Source organism: Piliocolobus tephrosceles, chromosome 10 (assembly GCF_002776525.5).
Source record: "Piliocolobus tephrosceles isolate RC106 chromosome 10, ASM277652v3, whole genome shotgun sequence".
NCBI classification, from domain to species: Eukaryota; Metazoa; Chordata; class Mammalia; order Primates; family Cercopithecidae; genus Piliocolobus; species Piliocolobus tephrosceles.
Genome location: NC_045443.1, coordinates 109,361,363 through 109,383,075, shown reverse-complemented (window position 1 = coordinate 109,383,075; position 21,713 = coordinate 109,361,363). Strand labels below are relative to the sequence as shown.

Genomic DNA, 21,713 nt, shown 5'->3' with positions numbered 1-21,713 from the left:
AGAGACCGGTGCCGGCGTGGGTCCTCTGTATGCTGAGTGCTGGTCCCCGGGCCCACTTTTTCTTTCTCTATACTTTGTCTCTGTGTCTCATTTCTTTTCTCAAGTCTCTCATTCCACCTAACGAGAAACGCCCACAGGTGTGGAGGGGCAGGCCACCCCTTCAACCTCGGCCTACCAAAGTGCTGGGATTACAGGGGTGAGCCACCATGCCCAGACAGTCTGGGTTCTTTCACTCAATGCTATGTTCAAGATTAATCCATGCTATTGCATGCATGGCTACTGATATGGTTTGGCTGTGTCCCTACCCAAACCTCATCTTGAATTGTAGCTCCCACAATCCCACGTGTTGTGGGAGGTAATTGAATCATGGGGCCAGGTCTTTCCCATGCTAGTCTTGTGATAGTGAGTAAGTCTCACAAGATCTGATGGTTTTATAAAGGGGAGTTTCCCTGCACAAGTTCTCTTCTCTTGTCTGCCCCCACGTGAGATGTGCTTTTCACCTTCCACCACGATTGTGAGGCCTCCCCAGTTCCCACACGTGGAACTGTGTGAGTCCATTAAACTTCTTTCCTTTAAAAATTACCCAGTCTCTGGAATGTCTTTACCAGCAGTGTGAGAACAGACTCATACAGCTACTTCATTCCTTTCTGTGGCTGAGTCACATTTCATTGCATGGACAGATCACATTCTGTATCCATTCATCTACTGATGGACATTTGGGTTGTGTTCACCTTTTGGCTGTTATAAATAATGCTGCTGTGAAGATTCATATACACGTTTTTATGTGGGTGCGTGTTTTTCTTTCTCTTGGATAAATACCTAGGAGTGGAATTGCTGGGTCATATGGGGGCTTCATGTTTAACTTTTTGAGGAGTTCCCAAACTATTTTTCACAATGAGTGTGCCATTTTCCATTCCCATCAGCAACACAGGAGGGATCTAATTTCTTCATATCCTTACCAATACTTTAAATATATATATATATATGCCAGCCCGGGCAACGTGGCAAGATCTCATCTCTACAAAAAAAAAAAATTGTTTTTAATTGGCCAGGTGTGGTGGGACACACCTGTGGTCCCAGCTACTCAGGAGGCAGAGGTGGGAGGATTGCTTGAGCCCAGGAGTTCAAGGCTGCAGTGAGCTATAATCGCATCCCACAGCACTTCAGCCTGGGTGGAGTATTATTTTCTGTCTCAAAAAATAAAACTAAAAATAAATAAAACAGTAAAAATATAGCCATCCTGGCCAGGTGCGGTGGCTCAAGCCTGTAATCCCAGCACTTTGGGAGGCCGAGACGGGCGGATCACGAGGTCAGGAGATCGAGACCATCCTGGCTAACACGGTGAAACCCCATCTCTACTAAAAACTACAAAAAAAAAAAAAAACTAGCCGGGCGAGGTGGCGGCGCCTATAATCCCAGCTACTCAGGAGGCTGAGGCAGGAGAATGGCGTAAACCCGGGAGGCGGAGCTTGCAGTGAGCTGAGATCCGGCCACTGCACTCCAGCCTGGGAGACAGAGCGAGACTCCGTCTCAAAAAAAAAAAAAAAATAAAATATATATATATATATATGGCCATCCTAGTGGGGGCTAAGTGTGAAGCAGGGGCTAAGTTTTTAGGATCAGTGTCACAATCATGGGTCCCTCTCCTCTGGTCTCCTGCCCTGAGGCAGCTAGGGAGGAGGCCGGCCACCCAGCTGCCTGCCAAGGACAGGTGCAGGGCGTTTGCACCACAGAGAAGCTTGATCCCTCGGAGGTGAGGTACTAGGACCTCTCAAATCAATATCACACCCTGACCCAGGAGAAACTATGCCCAGCTCCCCAAATTCCAGGATGGTGACCACTGGATTTCAGAAGGCCCTGGCTTTGAGGAATCCCTGTTGGGTTGTGAGGGGCTGCTGGAAGGCTCTTACCACACAGTGCCCGCCTGGAGGGCCTGGGACAGGTAATTGGCCTTGTCCAAATCCTTTGTGAAGACAGCTGCGGCCAGCCCGTACGTGGAATTGTTGGCTCTCCCAACAACTTCCTCTATGGTCTTGAACTTCAGGATCTGCATCACTGGCCCGAAGATCTGGAGGGAGAGAGCAGAGTAAGGGGGTTCAGCAACACAGAGGCACCTGCTATCGAGCTCTCGCAGAGCAGAACAGATGATTCCAGATTGGGGGATGAGTCCCCAGCCATGCTCTAACAGTTCCAGGGGAAGACAACAGTCATCAAGCTCAGCAGAACAGAGGGAATGGAGCTAACAGGGGCCAACTTCCTCCTGTGGTCCCCAGGCTTTACATACAGTATCCCATTTCTAAACAATTCTGCCAGGTATGTTATTCACACATGACATGTAGATTTAGTGTGAAAGAATTTAAGTCAGCCGGGCACTGTGGCTCATGCCTGTAATCCCAGCACTTTGGGAGGCCAAGGTAGGAGAACTGCTTGAGTCTAGGAGTTTGAGTCCAGCCTGTCAAACACAGTGAGACCTTGTATTTACTAAAAAAAAAAAAAAAAAAAAAAAAAAGAAAGGAATTTTGACTGACTGAGCACAATGGCTCACACCTGTAACCTGTAATCCCAGCATTTTGGGAGGCCGAGGCAGGTGGATCACCTGAGGTCAGGAGTTTGAGACCAGCCTGGCCAACATGGTGAAACCTTGTCTCTACTAAAAATAAGAAAAATTAGCTGGGCATGGTGGTGCGCGCCTGTAATCCCAGCCATTAGTAGGGGCTGAGGCAGGAGAATCGCTTGAACCCGGGAGGCAGAGGTTGCAGTGAGCCGAGATCGTACCACTGCACTCCAGCCTGGCGACAGAGTGAGACTCCATCTCAAAAAAAGAAAAGAAAAAATAAGCCGGGTGTGGTGGCTCACGCCTGTAATCCCAGCACTTTGGGAGGCCAAGGCGGGCAGGTCACGAAGTCAGGAGTTCGAGACCAGCCTGATCAACATGGTGAAACCCTGTCTCTACTAAAAATACAAAAATTAGCCAGGCGTGTCTAAAATTGGAGATGGAGTCCTGCTCTGTTGCCCAGGCTGGAGAGCAGTGGCATGATCTCGGCTCACTGCAACCTCAGCCTCCCAGGTTCAAGTGATTCTCCTGCCTCAGCCTCCAGAGTAGCTGGGATTACAGGCAAGCGCCACCACACTGGGCTAATTTTTTCTTACTTTTAATAGAGACAGGGTTTCGCCATGTTGGCCAGGCTGGTCTCGAACTCTTGACCTCAGGTGATCCACCTGCCTCGGCTTCCCAAAATGTTGGGATTACAGGCATGAGCCACTGCACCCAGCCTCTACTAAAAATTTTTTTAAAAATTAGCCAGGCATGGTGGTGAGCACCTGTAGTCCCAGCTACTCAGGAGGCTGAGGTGGGAGGATCACTTGAGCCCAGGAGTTCAAGGCTATAAGGAACCATGATTATGCCACTGCACTCCAGCCTGGGCAACAGAGCAAGATTCTGACTGAAAAAAAAGAAAAAAAAAAGGTCATGGGAAGGAGCAGGCAACGTCATTCCTAGACTCTTGGCTCTGAGGGCCATGACACGAAGGCCTGCAGGCCATGCTAAGGAATGCAGACGATCTCCCAGACAGAGGGTACAAGCTGAAGAGGAGTGACAAGATCAGATACATACTATGAATAACTTGTTATGGGCACTGGTTCTGGGCATTAACTCCAGATCTGGCCCCAAGCCAACAGATGGGTGATAGTGGCAGGATGCCAAGCTGAACTGTTTACCTCGTCTCCTACCAAAAACGTTCCCAGAACACCGGCCCCAGGTGCTCACCTCCTCCTTGGCGATGGTCATGCCATCCTGCACATCTCCAAACACGGTGGGCTGGATGAAGTAACCACGGTCAGCAGCAATGCCCCCACCACACAGCAGCTTCGCCCCCTCTTGTTTCCCAGTGTTGATGTAGCCGAGGATCTTCTTAAACTGAGTTTCATCCACCTGTGGGAGAAGGAACCCAGAATTATGGAGGCATCGGATTCAGACCTCTCCTAGGCTTCAGGCTTAGAATTATGCAGGCAACAAGACAACTGGGAAATGGACCAAGGTCATGAGTAAGCAAGATCAGAAGAGGAAACACACAGGGCCAATAGCAGAAAACACCAAAAAGGCCCAACTTCCTCAGCCTACCAGAGAAAAGGACATCAAATCAATTTTTACTTTTCAACTGTAAGATCACCAAAAAGTTTAGGAAGAAAATACACTGATAGCAAGAGACTATTACATACACTATTAGAAGGATGACAGGCTGGTACAGCCTTTAGAGCAAGTAGTTTATTAATATTGCTCAAAAATTATATGCTCAGACCCTTTGGCCCAGCTATTTAACTTCTAGGAATTTATTCTACATATGCATAAAGAGAAATGAACAAGGATATTCACTAGGGAGTATTTTTTTTTTTTTTTTGTATTTTTGTTTTTGAAACGGGGTCTCACTCTGTCACCCAGGCTACAGTGCCGTGGTGTGATCTCTGCTCACTGCAACCTACGCCTCCCACGCTCAAACGATCCTCCCACCTCAGCCTCCCGAGTTAGCTGGGACTATAGGCATGCGCCACTACGCTGGGCTAATTTTTGTATTTTTAGTAGAGACAGGGTTTCCCTTGTTGCCCAGGCTGGGGAGCATTTTGTAAAGGCAAAAGATGGAAACAATTCTAAGTATAAATCAGTAGAGGGGTTGGTTAAAATTATTACGGTGCATCCGATATATTCTATTGTCACTAATAGATCTGAGAACTAACTGACACAGAAAGATGGCCCAAGATATTCTGTAAAAAGAAGGAAAGCTTGGGCTGGGTGCAGTGGCTCATGCCTGTAATCCCAGCACTTTGGGAGGCCGAGGCAGGCGGATCACGAGGTCAGGAGTTCGAGACCGGCCTGGCCAACACAGTGAAACCTCATCTCTACTAAAAATACAAAAATAAGCTGGGCATGGTGGCACGTGCCTGTAGTCCCAGCTACTCGGGAGGCTGAGGCAGGAGAATCGCTTAAACCAGGGAGGTGGAGGTTGCAGTGAGCTGAGATCGTGCTATTGCACTCCAGCTTGGGCAACAGAGTGAGGCCTCGTCTCAAGAAAAAAAAAAAAAAAGAAGGAAAGCTTGTAGAATATGCACTATATATTCCTTTATAGGATAGGGGGAAGGGTGACAGGGTCTCACTCCATTGCCCAGTCTGAAGAGCACTGGCATAATCACGGCTCACTGCAACTTCAACCTCCCTGGGCTCAGGTGATCTTCTCACCTCAGTCTGCCTAGTAGCTGGGACTACAGGTGTGCGCCACCACACCTGGGTAATATTTATATTTTTAGTAGAGATGGGGTTTTGCTATGTGGCCCAGGCTAGTCTCGAACTCTTGGGATCAAGTAATTGGCTCACCTTGGCCTCCCTCCCAAGTGTTAGGATTACAGGGGTAAGCCACCACACCCGGCCTATTTAAAAAAAAAAAAAACATACAACAACATAACTGTGTGTTCATGTGTGGTTACCGATGGAGAATAAAAGAAATGCAACTTATTTTTTACATTAAACACCTTTTTTAAAAAAGAGTCAGGGTCTCACTCTGCCATTGAGGCAGCAGTGCAGTGGTGTGATCACTGCTCACTGCAGCCTTGACCTCCTGGGCTCCCACCTCAACCTCCCAAGGAGCTGAGAGTATAGGCACGCATCACTACATCTGGCTAATTTTTTTTGCTTTTTTAAAAAAGAACAAAATTTATTATTTTTTGAGACGGAGTCTCACTCTGTCGCCCAGATTGGAGTGCAGTGGCGCGATTTTGGCTCACCACAACCTCCACCTCCCAGGTTCAAGTGATTCTCCTGCCTCAGCCTCCCGAGTAGCTGGGATTATAGGTGCCCACCACCATGTCCGAATAATTTTTGTATTTTTAGTAAAGATGAGTTTTCACCATGTTGGCCAGGCTGGTCATGATTTGTTTTTTTTTGTTTTTTTATTTTTTAAGTAGAGACGAGGTCTTGCTGTAGTGCTTAGGTTGATCTTGAATCCTGGGCTCAAGAGATTCTCCTGCCTCAGCCTCCCAGTGTTGGGGTTACAGATGTGAGCTGCCACACATAGCCTATACACTTTCTCATTAAATTTATTAATGCAAGTTTATATTACCTTAATAATTAGCCACCAAGAGAAATGAGACAAAAAGAAACATTAGGATAGGCGCAGTGGCTCATGCCTGTAATCTCAGCACTTTGGGAGGCTGAGGCGGGCGGATCACGAGGTTAGGAGTTCGAGACCAGCCTGGCCAACATAGCGAAACCCCCGCCTCTATAAAGATACACAAAAATTAGCCGGGGATGGTGGTGGGTGCCTGTAATCTCAGCTACTTGGGAGGTTGAGGCAGGAGAATCACTTGAACCTGGGAGGCAGAGGTTGCAGTGAGCCGAGATCACGCCACTGTACTCCAGCCTGGAGACAGAGCGAGACTCTGTCTCAAAAAAAAAGAAAAAGAAAAGAAAAGAAATGTTAGGACAGGTGCGGTGGTTCACACCTGCAATCTCAGCACTTTGGGAGGCTGAGGCAGGTGGATCACCTGAGGTCAGGAGTTCAAGACCAGCCTGACTATCTTGATGAAACCCCATCTCTACTAAAAATACAGAAATTAGCAGGGCGTGATGGCGTGCACCTGTAGTCCCACCTACTCAGGAGGCTGAGACAGGAGAATTGCTTGAACCCAGGAGGTGGAGGTTGTAGTGAGCCGAGATGGTGCCACTGCACTCCAGCCTGGGTGACAGAGTGAGCCTGTCTCAAAAGAAAGAAAGAAATGTTAGTGTTCCTAGCTGCACTATTCACAGTAACCAAAAGGTGGAAACAACCAAGTGTCTGTCAACAGATGAATGGAAAAATCAAAATGTGGTCTATCCACTATCCACACAATGGAATATTACTTGGCCTTTTATGTTTTGTTACATTCTTGTTACAACATGGATGAACCTTGAAAATATGCTACTTGAAAGAAGCCAGACACAAAGAACCATGTGGTGTAGGATTCCATTTGTATAAAACGTCTACAATAGATCAATCTATAGGCAGAACATAGATTGGTGGTTGCCTGGGCCTGGTGGGGAAAGGAATGTGGAGTGACTGCTAATGGGTACAGGATATTTTGGGGAGGTGATGACAATATTGTAGAATTAGTGGTGATAGTTGCACAATGTTGTTGTTGTAAATCTACTAAAAATCACTGAATCGTACACTAAAATGGTACATTTCACACTACATGAATTATATCTCCATAAAGCTATGAAAGATAGAGATGTTGGAGGCCAGGCACGGTGGCTCACACCTGCAATCCCAGGACTTTGGGAGGCTGAGGTGGGAGGATCGCTTGAGCCCAGCAATTCAAGATCAGCCTGGGTAACATAGCAAGACCTCGTCTCTACAAAAAATATGAATATCAGCCAGGTGTGGTGACGTGTGCCTGTAGTCCCAGCTACTTGGGAGGCTGAAGCAAGAGGATCACTTGAGGCCAGGAGGTTGAGGCTGCAGTGAGCCATGATCACACCACTGCATGCCAGCCTGGGCAACAAAACAAGATGCTGTCTCTAAAAAAAAATCACAGAGGGGAATGTTGGGCACATAACCCTGTCCCATGGCAAGGCCAGTCCATCCTCAGACATGGCTGTGGCTCCCCAATGAGGAACCAGAAATGCAAATTGCTAAAAGAAAAAAGCCAGTCTGAGAAGGCTGCCTACTGTATGATTCGGGTAAGACAATCTGGAAAAGGCAAAACTATAGAGACAATAAAAGGATCGCCCAGGCACAATGGCTCATGCCTGTAATCCCAGCACTTTGGGAGGCCAAGACGGGCGGATCACGAGGTCAGGAGATGGAGACCATCCTGGCTAACACGGTGAAACCCCGTCTCTACTAAAAAATACAAAAAACTAGCCGGGCGAGGTGGCAGGCGCCTGTAGTCCCAGCTACCTGGGAGGCTGAGGCAGGAGAATGGTGTAAACCCGGGAGGCGGAGCTTGCAGTGAGCTGAGATCCGGCCACTGCACTCCAGCCCGGGCGACAGAGCAAGACTCTGTCTAAAAAAAAAAAAATTACCTGGGCAAGGTGGCATGCACCTGTAAGTCCCAGCTACTCAGGAGGCTGGGGCAGGAGAATCACTTGAACCCAGGTGGTAGAGGTCGCAGTGAGCTGAGATTGCGCCACTGCACTCCAGCCTGGTGACAGAGCGAGACTCTGTTTCAAAAAATAAAATAAAATAAAATAAAAATCAGTGGTTGCCTGCCAGGGCTCAGGGGAGGAAGAGGGGGAATAGGTGGAGGACAGCGGGTTTCAGGGCACAAATCTATTTGTATGATACTAGAATGATGGTATTATACATATTATGATACATTTGTCTAGGCCCATAGTAAGTACAATACAAAAAATGACCCCAAGACTGGGCGCCTAAGGGCAGATTGCCTGAGCTCAGGAGTTCGAGACCAGCCTGGGCAACGGTGAAACCCTGTCTCTACTAAAATGCAAAAAATTAGCCAGGCGTGGTGGTGCGCACCTGTAGTCCCAGCTACTCAGGAGGCTGAGGCACAAGAATTGCTTGAACCCAAGAGGCATGAGCCAAGATCGCACCACTGCACTGTAGCCTGGGCGACAGAACAAGACTCTGTCTCCAAAAAAAAAAAAGAAAAAAAAAGTGACCCCGAATGTACTCTACAGACTTAAGTTAATAATAAAGTACCAGTATTGGCTCATCAGTACTAACAGATGAACCGCGCTTGTGCAGGATGTGAATGAAGGGGAAACTGGGGGACCAGAGAGGTGCAAAGGAACATGTGGGCACCCTCTGCATGTTCAGCTCAATTTTGCTATAAACCTACAACTGCTCAAAAGTAAAATCCAGGCCAGGCGCAGTGGTTCATGTCTGTAATCCCAGCACTTTGAGAGGCCAAGGCAGGAGGACTGCTTGAGCCCAGGAGTTCAAGGCTGAGGTGAGGTATGATTGCACCACTACACTCCAGCCTGGGCAACAAAGAGAGACCTTGTCTCTAAAATATAAATAGGTAAATAAATAAATAAATAAAATCAAACAGCTCAAAACATGAAGTGAAATAAGGTCCCTACACTAGTTATATCATGACTCTCAGACACCAAGTTTCGCAGGGTTGTATATCTTCTGGTGGATACATTTCTACTGATGACCAAGGTCCTGGAAACACACACTCCCTTTTGCAGGCACTCCTGGTATTTGTTACATATACGCAATTTACAAAGTGCTTCCCAGGATTAATTTCCACATCAGAGCCACTCCATGAATGAGGCAGGGCAGGGCTTAGGATGGGGAAATGGAGGCTGAGGGAGGGAACATAGCTTCCCAAGGGCACACAGCTGCTGTGTGGCAGAGCTGAGACCTGAACCCAGTCCCAACTGATCTGAACCTGATGCCCTCTCTGCTTCTCATGCTGGCTCTGGACACCCAGACCCTGCTGCAATGCCTGGCTCACCTGCGGCCCCTGCTCGGTCTTGCTGTCAAAGGGGTTCCCGACCACCCGAGACTTGGCCCGGGCAACGCTCCGCTCCACGAACTCGTCATAGATGTCCTCCTGCACGAAGGTCCGGGAGCCAGCACAGCAGCACTGGCCCTGGTTGAAGAACAGGGCGAAGTGGGCCTGCTCTACGGCCCAGTCCACTGCGGGAAGTGGTCAGGGGACAGAAAGGCAACAGTGAGAAGAGGAGGAGGACCCTGGCCCCTGTGGCCACCTGCCCAACGAAGCCTGTTTCCACCACTGTCAGGGATGATGCCTGCTGAGTGCCAGAGACAGACAGAGGGAGAAGAGGGGTGATCTGGGAGCCCACTGCCCACCAGGACAAAGGGCGTGATGGCGGCGAGTGGATGAGTCAGATAGCAGGGGCGTGGCCTAGCCTGATGCTGCAGAGAGCAGCCAGGGAGAGGCTGGGGACAGGCCAAGGCCAGGCCACGCGGGCCTTGCGCTGGCGTCTTATCCTGAGGCCGCTGGCATCTTATCCTGAGGCCCGAGGGACAGCAACCACCACCACTGGGCAGTGGGGGCGACAGGATCGGCTGGACCCACAACACAGGCAGCCAGGGCTGCCTTCAAGGCCAGGCCGCCTCCAGCTGGAAACTCACTGTCGGCATCTGACATGATGATGTTGGGGCTCTTTCCCCCTAGCTCCAGGGTCACTCTCTTGAGATTGCTGCTCCCGGCAGCAACCTGGATGAGGTGGCCAATCTGTGGGGACAGAGAGACAGGAAAGAGTTCTCAGCGCGGGGAGAAAGAGCCCAGTACTCTGTAGACACAGAACAGAGGTCCCCACGGCTTGAGCGAGCAACTGGACCAAGAGAGACCTAGAGAATTTCACCAAATAGACATTCACTTTTTTTTTTCTTTTGGACAGGGTTTTGCTCTGTCACCCAGGCTGGAGTGCAGTGGCGTGATCTCAGCTCACTGCAGCCTCGACCAACCCTCCTGCCTTGGCCTTCCGAGTAGCTGGGGCCACACGCACACACCACCACATAAGGCTAATTTTTAACCACAATGGCAGTCCTGGTCAAGGAGTCTGACCTGGCCAAGGTGCTTTGATTTGGGGCAAGCGGTCAGCTCTGCGCTATGTGGAGCCTGGCCAGGCCTGGCCTCCTTAGTCCACATGGGACACCGGCCCCTCCCAAGGGCAGCTAGTGTGGCAACCAGACCACAAAGGGCTCAACCCTGCCTACCTCTCCTGGTACCTACAGGGTCCTTGCCTGAGCTCTGCACAGGTAAGTCCTGGAGGAAGAAGCCTCCACTTGACACCCGGGAGCGCACCTTGAGCATGTTGTCCACTGAGGACAGGGGAAGCTTGGGCCAAGGAGGTTGCAAGATTGAGGCCAGGGTCACCTACCTCGGTGGAGCCTGTGAATGCCACTTTGTCCACATCCTCATGGGAGGCGATGGCGGCCCCGGCCGTGGGGCCAAATCCAGGAACAATGTTGACCACACCAGGGGGAAAGCCGGCCTGTGAGCAAATAGCCAGGGGACATTGGGAGTCACCCTCCTGTTCCAAAAGGCTCAACCAGGGGAAGACACATCCTTTCTCAGAGAAGGTGGGACAGTCTGCCAAGGGATGCACATGGGCAGAAGCTAGTTTTATGGGGCACTACATGGTAATTCTAAATGGGACGGAGAAGGAGCCTGTTCGCTGGGGTTCCCTGTGTCTTTGCCCCTCCCCTGACAGCATTCACTTAGAACAATAGTGGGTTTTTGCTTGTTTTTTGAGACAGAGTCTCTCTCTGGCACCCAGGCTGGAGTGCAGTGGTGTGATCACAGCTCATTGCAGCCTCAAACTCCTGGGCTCAAGTGATCCTCCTGCCTTAACCTCCCAAGTAGTTGGGACTATAGGTGCATGCTACCACACCCAGCTGATTTTTAATTTTTTGTAGAGACCGGGTCTTGCTATGTTGCCCAGGCTGGTCTCAGACTCCTGGGCTCAAGCAATCCTCTGCCTTGGCCTCCCAAAGTGCTGGGATTACAGGCGTGAGCCACGAAGCCCGGCCTGGAGCAATATTTTTAATTCTTCAAAGGGGATCTTGCAGTGAAGACCAATGTGGAAAAGAGGTAAGAGGGAGCCACTCTGGTTCACATGATGATGGGGGCTCCAAAAACACACCTCCCTGTTTAGGGACCCCTGAGACCCTCCTCAGAACTCTTTAGAACAAGCCTCAACAAGCGCATTTAGAGGTTAAGACCAGGACAAGCCACGCACCTCCTTGATCAGGTTGGCCACATAGAGGGCAGTGAGGGGCGTCTGCTCAGCTACCTTCATCACAACCACGTTTCCAGTCGCCAAGGCTGGGCCCAGCTTCCATGCTTGCATCAGGAGCGGGAAATTCCACTGCAACAAACAGCAGCAGCCCTCAAAATCCAAGCTTCCTCAGAGAACTACACTGGGTAGCAGAAGGTGGCACCCCCAGAGGACAGAAGCAGCACCAAGTTCTCTGCACCCTGTGTGTCCTCCCCTAACTCTGTCCATCGTGGTTTCAAGATGGATGGACAAGGCAGGTGGTGCATGAGGATGACAGAGACTCATACTTATTTGTGCTTTTACATCCATGACACCATGCTAAGCCCTAATTACCTCCCTAAGACAGGCACTGTGTTCATTTCCACTTTTCAGATGGGGAAACTGAGGCTTGGGGGATAAGTGACTTGCCCAAGGTTACAGAATTCATGAGTGGCAGGGCTCAGACTCAAACCTGATTGGCTTTGTCAGAGCCCATCTTCTTACCTGCCACCCAGGCTGCCTTCCAACACCAGCCCCAGAACCTCTGCAAAGAGCCTGGAAGACTGCCAAATCTCAGGGCACCCTGAAGAAACTCCAGGGAGGCTGGACTCACCGGAATGATCTGCCCGCACACCCCCACAGGTTCATGGCGGGTGTAGCTGAAGAAGTCTCCATCAATGGGAATGGTTTTCCCGTGGTACTTATCAGCCCAGCCGGCATAATACCTTTAAAAAAAGAAACATTCAAGCTCTAATCAATGATTGTCAGGGACCCCTGCAAACCCTGGCAGAAAGAGAAGACTCAAACTGGTCCAGCTGAGTCTTTCTGATAACTGCCCTTGCTTTTGGCTTATTCAGAGAAAGACAAATGACTGCTAAGGTCATGATAATCTACTCTAGGTAGCTAACCCCTAAGCCTCCGAATCACCTGGGGTTCTTGTAAAAAAACCAGATCCCAAGAGTCTACTTCCAATATACTAATCCCACTCACTGGGGCTCATGCCCAGGAATTAGAATTCCTTCCTTCCTTCCTTCCTTCCTTCCTTCCTTCCTTCCTTCCTTCCTTCCTCCCTTCCTCCCTTCCTCCCTTCCTCCCTTCCTCCCTTCCTCCCTTCCTCCCTTCCTCCCTTCCTCCCTTCCTCCCTTCCTCCCTTCCTTCCTTCCTTCCTTCCTTCCAGAAGGAGTCTCGCTCTGTCACCCAGGCTGGAGTGCAATGGTGCGATCTCGGCTCATTGCAACCTTTGCAACCTCCGCCTTGTGGGTTCAAGCGATTCTCTACCTCAGCCTCCCGAGTAGCTAGGATTATAGGTGCCCGCCACCATGCCTGGCTAATTTTTTGTATTTTTAATAGAGACGGGGCTTCACCACCTTGGCCAGGCTGGTCTCAAACTCCTGACCTCATGATCCACCCACCTCGGCCTCCCAAAGTGCTGGGATTACAGGTGTGAGTCACCATCCCCGATCTTCTTTCTTTTTTTTAAGAAACAAGGTATTGCCAGGCACGGTGGCTCACACCTGTATTCCCAGCACTTTGGGAGGCCAAGGTGAGCGGATCACGAGGTCAGAAGTTCGAGACCAGCCTGGCCAAGGTGGTGAAACCCCTGCATCTATGAAAAATACAAAAAATTAGCCGGGCGTGGTGGCAGGCTCCTGTAATCCCAGCACCTCCGGAGGCTGAGGCAGAGAATCGCTTGAACCCGGGAGGCAGAAGTTGCAGTGAGCCAAGATTGTGCCATTGCACTCCAGTCTGGGCAACAGAGCGAGACTCCGTCTCAAAAAAAATAATAATCAATCAATGAAACATTTTTGATTAAACTAAACCCAGAGCTAGTAAAAGGAAGGAAACAATAAATACTGAAACAGAGATAGACAAGAGAATATTTTCTTGAATAGAAAAACAATAAAATAAACAAAACCAAAAGTTTGGTTCTTTGAAAACATTCACAAAATGGACAAACCTGTAGCTAGGCTAAGAAACAGAAGGAAGACCCAAATAAGTAAAACTGAAAATGGAGACATCACTACAGATCTTACAGAGATAAAAAGGATTATAAGAATACTGTGAACAATTGTACACCAACAAATTAGATAACCTCAATAAAATGGACAAGTTCCAAGTAACAGAGAAAGTACCAAGAGTGACTCAAGAACAAAAGAAAGCATTTATGACTAAGTCACAATTTGTGATACTGAAGGATTTTCCCATGAGCTGGAGTCTAAATGGAGTAGGCTTCTCTCACAGCTGTGATCCTTTTGGATTTTTGTAATTTATTTGTTTTTCGGTTTTGTTTTTGTTTTTGAGACACAGTCTCACTCTGTCACCTAGGCTGGCGTGCAGTGGCATGATCTTGGCTCACTGTGACCTCCACTTCCAGGGATCAAGAGATTCTTCTACCTTAGCCTCCTGAGTAGCTGGTATTACAGGTGTGCGCCACCATGCCCAGCAAATTTTTGTATTTTTAGTAGAGATGGGGTTTCATCATGTTGGCCAGGCTGGTCTCAAACTCTTGACCTCACGTAATCCGCCTGGCTCAGCCTCCCAAAGTGCTGGGATTATAGGCATGAGATACCGCACCCTGCCCCTTTTGAATTTTTGTAATTTAATTTTTACCTCCTAACAATGTTGCCTCCCCCTTTCCCCTGCCAGAACAAAGAACAGGAAAGCTGAGCCCATACCGGAGACATTTGAGGACCATGTCCAAATCCACCAGGTAGGAGATGACGTAGGGTTTGCCATTGTCCAGAGTCTCCAAGGCCTGAGAAGAAAACAAGGTCAGCAGAGACGTGGGTGCATGAATGAGAGGAAAATAAAGGGCTGACAGAGGGAGCCAAGGCTGGGACTGAGAAGGGCTGGTGCAAGCCCAGGGTGAGAGTCCCCTTTGTGCTGCCAAATGTCACTGGCATCTCTGGACTATTGCCACGGTCTCTCCAAAGGCAGAGAGAGGGAGGAAGGGGGCCAGGCAGGATGAGGCACTGACTTCTCACTCAGTGATTTCACATAACACACTCTTTTAGCTTCTGCTCTCTGCCGTATCCCGGTGCTGGGACAGAGACCAGAGTGGAGCTTATAGAGCAAAGAGGCTGTGCATAATGACACAAGTCCTCAGTTGCATGTGTTAAGAGTGCTAGAGGACAGACACAGTGACTCGCACCTATAATCCCAGCACTTTGGGAGGCCAAGGTGGGTCAATCACCTGAGGTCAGGTGTTCAAGACCAGCCTGGCCAACAAAGTGAAATCCTGACTTTTATCGAAAATACAAAATTAGCTGGGCATGGTGGTGCACACCTGTAATCCCAGCTACTGGGAGGCTGAAGCAGGAGAATTGCTTGAACTTGGGAGGTAGAGGTTGCAGTGAGCCGAGATTGTGCCACTGCACTCCAGCCTAGGTGAAGAGTGAGACTCCATCTCGAAAAAAAAAGAAAAAAAGAGTGCTAAAAAGTAGAAAGCAGAGAGCCAGGCTGCCCAGCCCTGTCCAGAAATATCAGCTAGAGATGAGCCCTTTAGGCTAGAACCTGAATGATATGTAGGGGGCAACTGGACAAAGGGGATGGTACAGATGGCAGCAGGGCAAAGAGCATCCCAGGTAGGTGCAAGTGCTGATGCTCAAAGAGGCTTAGCCATCAAGCATGGCAGCCCAGGCTCGGGAGCACATGGGAATATGAGGACTGCAGTGCAGCATGACTCAGATGATGGAACTAGAACAGGCTGGGTCATTTTTTTTTTTTAAGACAGGATCTCACTCTGTTGCCCAGGCTAAATTGCAGTGGTGCCACCACAGTTCACTGCAGCCTGAAACTCCTGGGCTCAACCAATCCTCCTGCCTCAGCCTCCCAAGTAGCTAGGACTACAGGCATATGCCACCATACCCAGCTAGTTTTTTCACTTTTTGTAGAGACAGGATCTCACCATGTTGAAGGCTGGGTCTTACAGACCATGTTGAGGATTTTATCCTAAGGACATCGCAAGCCATGCAGGGCATAAGAGTGGAGTGCCATATATAATCTGCCTTCTGGAAGGTTCGCTCTGGCTTCTGTGTGCAGAATCAACTGTGCCTGGGAGGAGATTGCCTCCTGGTTTCTTCTCTTCTTGCAGCCAGGGAGAATGCCCATCATGGAGGAGCCCAGGGAGAGGTGTCCATTCCCAGGGGTCTCTCTCCTGGGAAGGCCTCCCTGATACAGCTCTTCTCCCCTCCCCCAGATCCTTCTTGCTTAGCCAAACCCACCACATCAAAGGAGACACTAAGGCTTCGTGTAGTGGTTCATGCCTGTAATCCCAGCACTTTGGGAGGCTGAGGCAGGTGGATCACTTGAGTCCAGGAATTGGAGACCAGCCTGGCCAACATGGTGAAACCCTGTCTCTACTAAAAATACACAAATTAGCTGGGCGTGGTGTCTTGTGCCTGTAATCCCAGCTACTTTGGAGGCTGAGGCAGAAGAATCACTTGAACCCAGGAGGTGGAGGTTGCAGTGAGCCAAGATGTCGCCACGGTACTCCAGCCTGGGAGACAGAGCGAGACTCCATCTCAAGAGAGCAAAACAAAACAAAAAAACAAAGGAGACACTGAAAGCCTTCTCTGGTTAGTACAGAGGTGCCCCCCAAAGGTGTCCATCCTACGCCATTCCCACCAGTCCCATGTCTGATGTGTGGCCCCTGGCTGTTCACAGGATGCTTGGTTCCTGGCTGTTCGCAGGATGCTGTGAGCCCATTCGCCACGTGGGATCTGAGGGGGAGAAAGGCTGACGACTCACCGCCAGGTAGGTCCGGTCCCGCTCGATCAGATCAGCCAGGCGGTTCAGCAGCCGGCCCCTGTGTGATGCGTCCATGCGACGCCAAGGTGAGCCCAGTTGGAAGGCGGCCCGGGCAGCCTTCACTGCCTTGTCCACATCTTCCTGGAAAACACAGGAAAACTCAAGCCTTCCTGGAAAACTCAAGCCTTCTCAGTAATAACCAACTCTGAATACAAAGATATCCAGAGGGTCATCAGCACATCGCTGAATAGAAAACCTGCCCCGTAAACAATGCTCCTAGCCTGGCAGAGCCCTGACCAGCACCAGACTTCAGCAACGGGGTTGAATAACACAATCTTCCCCTCCTTTCATGAAGTCCTGGTGGGAATGAGAATCCAGACAATTTCTGTATTTTCTTTCTTTTTTTTTTTTTTTTTTTTTAGACGAAGCCTCGCTCTGTCACCCAGGCTAGAGTGTAGTGGCGCAATTTTGGCTCACTGCAACCTCCGCCTCCCGGGTTCAAGCAATTCGCCTACCTCAGCCTCCTGAGTAGCTGGCATTACAGGCAGACGCCATCGCGCCCAGCTAATTTTTATATTTTTAGTAGAGACAGGGTTTCACCGTGTTGGTCAGGCTGGTCTCAAACTCCTGACCTCATGATCCACCTGCCTCAGCCTCCCAAAGTGCTGGGACAGGTGTGAGCCACCGTGCCCGGCCTATATTTTCTTATTTTTATCTATTTATTTATTTATTTTTGAGACAGAGTCTCGCTCTGTCGCTCAGGCTGGAGTGCAGTGGCCAGACCTCAGCTCACTGCAAGCTCCGCCTCCCGGGTTTACACCATTCTCCTGCCTCAGCCTCCGGAGTAGCTGGGACTACAGGCGCCCGTCACCTGGCCCGGCTAGTTTTTTTGTATTTTTTAGTAGAGACGGGGTTTCACTGTGTTAGCCAGGATGGTTTCGATCTCCTGACCTCGTGATCCGCCCGTCTCGGCCTCCCAAAGTGCTGGGATTACAGGCCTGAGCCACTGCGCCCGGCCAAAAACACAAAATATTTTTACTAAGAGTCTAATTTAAAAATTGTAAACATGGCCGGGCGTAGTGGCTCAAGCCTGTAATCCCAGCACTTTGGGAGGCCGAGACGGGCGGATCACAAGGTCAGGAGATCACGACCATCCTGGCTAACACGGTGAAACCCCGTCTCTACTAAAAAAATACAAAAATCTAGCCGGGCGAGGTGGCAGGCACCTGTAGTCCCAGCTACTCGGGAGGCTGAGGCAGGAGAATGGCATAAAACCCAGGAGGCGGAGCTTGCAGTGAGCTGAGATCCGGCCACTGCACTCCAGCCTGGGCAACAGAGTCAGACTCTGTCTCAAAAAAAAAAAAAAAAAAAAAATTGTAAACATAATATTATCAGTTTCTATTGGTTCCTACAGTCTATGCAATTCAAACCTCCACAGGAGCTAGATCTTAGGAGACCCTAATTCTACCCAACAAAGTTTCCATCTGACCTTCAACTTCCAGGTCTGGAAAGGAGACACTGTATTAGATATTTGCCAAATTCACTTTCAAGTCTGTAGTTCTACACTAAGTGAATCAACACCATTGTCTGCAGGGAAGTTTCTATTGATTAATTTACTTGGAATTTTTCATTGGTATCTGTTACTTGTGAAAGTAATACACATAAATGGTGAAGCTTTTAGCACACAAAAACATACAAAATAGAAAACGAATCCATCCCTCCCCCAAGGTAAGTCACCAGTTCTCACCTTGTCCCCTTCAGCTACCTGACAGATGACCTCTCCAGTGGACGGATTGACCGTGGGGAATGTTTTCCTGCTGACGGCATTGTGCCATTCATTGTTTATGAAGATCTACAGTGAGAAGGAAAGAAGTTCTCAGGACCAGCTCTCAACCTAATAATAGTGGCTACCAGTATTGTAAGGGAAAAACAAAAAACAAAACAAGAAGAAGCAAATATGAATTAATTTCAGAGTGGTGTAGCCTAGAAATGAAAAGCACAGGCCTTGCAGACAATCTAGACCAGAATGCCTACTCCACCAAGTGATCTGGAGTCATTTGACTTTTCAGTGCCTTGGTTTCTTTGAAAAAATGAAGAGAATATTCCTACTTGTTCTAGTTATCCATTGCTGTGTAACACAGCACCCTAAAACTTGGTGGCTTAAAGTGATTTCTTATCTCCCACAGTAGGGTCCCCTGGTTGGGCTTATCTGGGCAGAGTTCCCTTGTGTGGCTACAGTGTGAGGGCAGCTGGAGCCATAGTTATCCAACTCTGAGGCTGGATGTGCAAGATGGCTTCTGCACTCACTGCTCTGGCACCACATGGCTGCTTGGGCTTCCTGACTGCATGGCTGGCTCAAGCTAGTCCGAATTCCCATATGGCAGCTGGTTTCCCCTGAGACAGTGTTCCTAGAGACCCAGGTGGAAGCTGAACGGCTTCCTAAGATCTAGCTTCAGAAGTCACCTGGCCTCATTTCTGCCACCAAATTCGGTTGGTCAAAGTGAGTCACAGGCTCAGTCCAGAGTCCCAGGTTGAGGAGACAGCCTCCCCTTCTTCCTAGAAGGAATGGCAAACAATTTGCAAACATCTTCATTCTATTCCACTCCCACATAAATTCATTGTGAGAACTAAATTAGATTATTCTTTTTATTGTTTTTTTTTTTTTTTTTTTTCTGAGGCAGGGTCTCACTCTGTTGCCCAGGCTGGAGTACAGTGGCACGATCACGGCTCCCTATAGCCTCTTCCTCCCAAGCTCAAGCGATCCTCTCACCTCAGCCTCCTGAGTAGCTGGGATCACAGGCACATGCCACTATGCCTGGCTAATTTTTGTATTTGTTGTAGAGACGAGGTCCCTCTATGATCCCCAGGCTGGACTCAAGTGATACTCCCTCCTCAGCCTCCCAAGGTCCTGGGATTACAGGTGTGAGTCACCATGCCCAGCCTTAGATTATTCTTTCACTTACTCAGCAAATACTTAATGAACACCTGCGATGGGCCAGGCACAGTTCTAGGGCTGAGGACACAGTAGAGCCAAAAGCCAACAAAGACCATGCTCTCATGGTGCCCAGAAAATAAAGAGGCAATCAAACACAGAAGACCACCTCAGACTGTACAGATGAAGGCAAATGGAAGAAGAGGATCCAGAGAAGGTGACTAAGGTGGGGGGCAGAGAACTCCAGCCATGGTGGTAGGGGCAGGCCGCCCTGAGGAGCAGACATTTGACCGAGTCCTGAATGATGAAAAGGAGGGGTCCACAGGAAGAGCCGGAGGACCAGCAGTCCGGGCTGTGGAATAGCAAGTGCAAAGGCCCCAGGGCAGGAATAAGTCTGGTAGATTTGAGAAAAAGCAAAGGTGGCCACAGTTACTGGCGAACCAGAAAGGAAGTGATAAAAAACAGGGTCAGGGAGGAGGGCGGGTCCCAAGACGCCCTCAGTTCTCTCAGTTCTGCCTCTATAATGTAATTCAGACCAGGCCATCACCTAACCAAGCCACATCTGGGGGAAAGACTGCCTTCCTCATGAGGCCAATGTCAGAGAGCTAAAGCCCCTCCATTTGCTCAGAGGAAGGATCTTTATCTATTACCTAGTCACCTGTTAAAGTACAAGGCTGCGCACGGTGCTCATGTCTATAATCCCGGCACTTTGGGAGGCTGGGGTGGGTGGATCACCTTAGGTCCGGAGTCTGAGACCAATCTGGCCAACCCGGTGAAATCCCATCTCTACTAAAAATAAAAAAAATTAGCCAGGCGTGGTGGCAGGCACCTGTAGTCCCAGCTACTCGGGAGGCTGAGGTAGGAGAATCGCGTGAACCTGGGAGGTAGAGGTTGCAGTGAGCCAAGATCACGCCATTGCACTCCAGCCTCGGCAACAAGAGTGAAACTCTGTCTCAAAAAACAAAAATAAAAATAAATACATAAATAAAGTGCCAGAGTTCACCCTCTGCTTTCCAGGCACTGGGCGATGGTCTTGGGGAGTACAGAGAAGACATCTCCCAGAAAGCTGACCCCTTCGGGCTTGGTAAACCAGTATCCTGGCAGAGTCCATGGTCACCTTGCCAGTGCTGGGGCAAAGGCTACAGGTGACATGAAGGCAAAGACATCTGCCTCTCTGCCTGCCTTCCTTGGGGGACCCCTTTGGCCCCAGCATCCCTGCATGTTCTGGCCCTGGCCTAGAACTCCAGTGAGACATCCGTGGTCACTCTGGGCCAGAGTCTCGGACCATAAAGAATACCGAGCTGCCAAGCAAAGCCTGGAGCGAGGCTCACAACAGGGCTGGGGAAGGGTGGCCAGGCTCACTGGTCAAAAGCAGACATTTGGCCTGGCACAGTGGCTCACACCTGTAGTCCCAGCACTTTCGAAGGCCAAGGTGTGAGAATTGCTTGAGCTCAGGAATTTGAGACCAACCTGAGTAACATAGTGAGACCTCCATCTCCACAAAAAATGAAAAATTAGGCCGGGCGCGGTGGCTCAAGCCTGTAATCCCAGCACTTTGGGAGGCCGAGACGGGCGGATCACGAGGTCAGGAGATCGAGACCATCCTGGCTAACACGGTGAAACCCCGTCTCTACTAAAAATACAAAAAACTAGCCGGGCGAAGTGGTGGGCGCCTGTAGTCCCAGCTACTCGGGAGGCTGAGGCAGGAGAATGGCATAAACCCGGGAGGCGGAGCTTGCAGTGAGCTGAGATCCGGCCACTGCGCTCCAGCCTGGGCGACAGAGCAAGACTCCGTCTCAAAAAAAAAAAAAAAAAGAAAAATTAGCCAAGTGTGGTAGCATGCGTCTGTAGTCCCAGCTACTTAGAAGGCTGAGATGGAAGGATCACTTGCTTGAGGCTGGGACGCTGAGGCTGCAGTGAGCCATGATCACACCACTGCCTCCAGCCTGGGTGACAGAGCGAGACTCCATTTCAGGAAAAAAATTAAAAAGCCCATATTTGTCCAGATTCTTTTTTTTTTTTTTTTTTTTTTTTGAGACGGAGTCTCGGTCTGTTGCCTGGGCTGGAGTGCAGTAGCCGGATCTCAGCTCACTGCAAGCTCCGCCTCCCGGGTTCACGCCATTCTCCTGCCTCAGCCTCCCGTGTAGCTGGGACTACAGGCACCCGCCACCTTGCCTGGCTAGTGTTTTGTATTTTTTAGTAGAGACGGGGTTTCACCATCTTAGCCAGGATAGTCTCGATCTCCTGATCTCGTGATCCGCCCGTCTCGGCCTCCCAAAGTGCTGGGATTACAGGCTTGAGCCACCG

General features: G+C 49.7%; 1 protein-coding gene across 1 annotated transcript in view; it reads right to left on the bottom strand.

Moving 5' to 3' along the window:
* Positions 1 to 21,713, bottom strand: part of ALDH2 (aldehyde dehydrogenase 2 family member) — a 44,125-nt gene that overhangs the window by 9,805 nt on the left and 12,607 nt on the right. Inside the window, exons 2-11 of the mRNA XM_026456572.2 lie at positions 18,222 to 18,326; positions 16,475 to 16,615; positions 14,401 to 14,480; positions 12,339 to 12,450; positions 11,708 to 11,836; positions 10,847 to 10,960; positions 10,095 to 10,197; positions 9,451 to 9,635; positions 3,767 to 3,931; positions 1,911 to 2,068 (exon numbers count right to left, since the gene is read on the bottom strand). Coding sequence (XP_026312357.1) covers positions 1,911 to 2,068; positions 3,767 to 3,931; positions 9,451 to 9,635; positions 10,095 to 10,197; positions 10,847 to 10,960; positions 11,708 to 11,836; positions 12,339 to 12,450; positions 14,401 to 14,480; positions 16,475 to 16,615; positions 18,222 to 18,326 — 1,292 coding nt within the window. The remainder of the gene's footprint in view (positions 1 to 1,910; positions 2,069 to 3,766; positions 3,932 to 9,450; positions 9,636 to 10,094; positions 10,198 to 10,846; positions 10,961 to 11,707; positions 11,837 to 12,338; positions 12,451 to 14,400; positions 14,481 to 16,474; positions 16,616 to 18,221; positions 18,327 to 21,713) is intronic.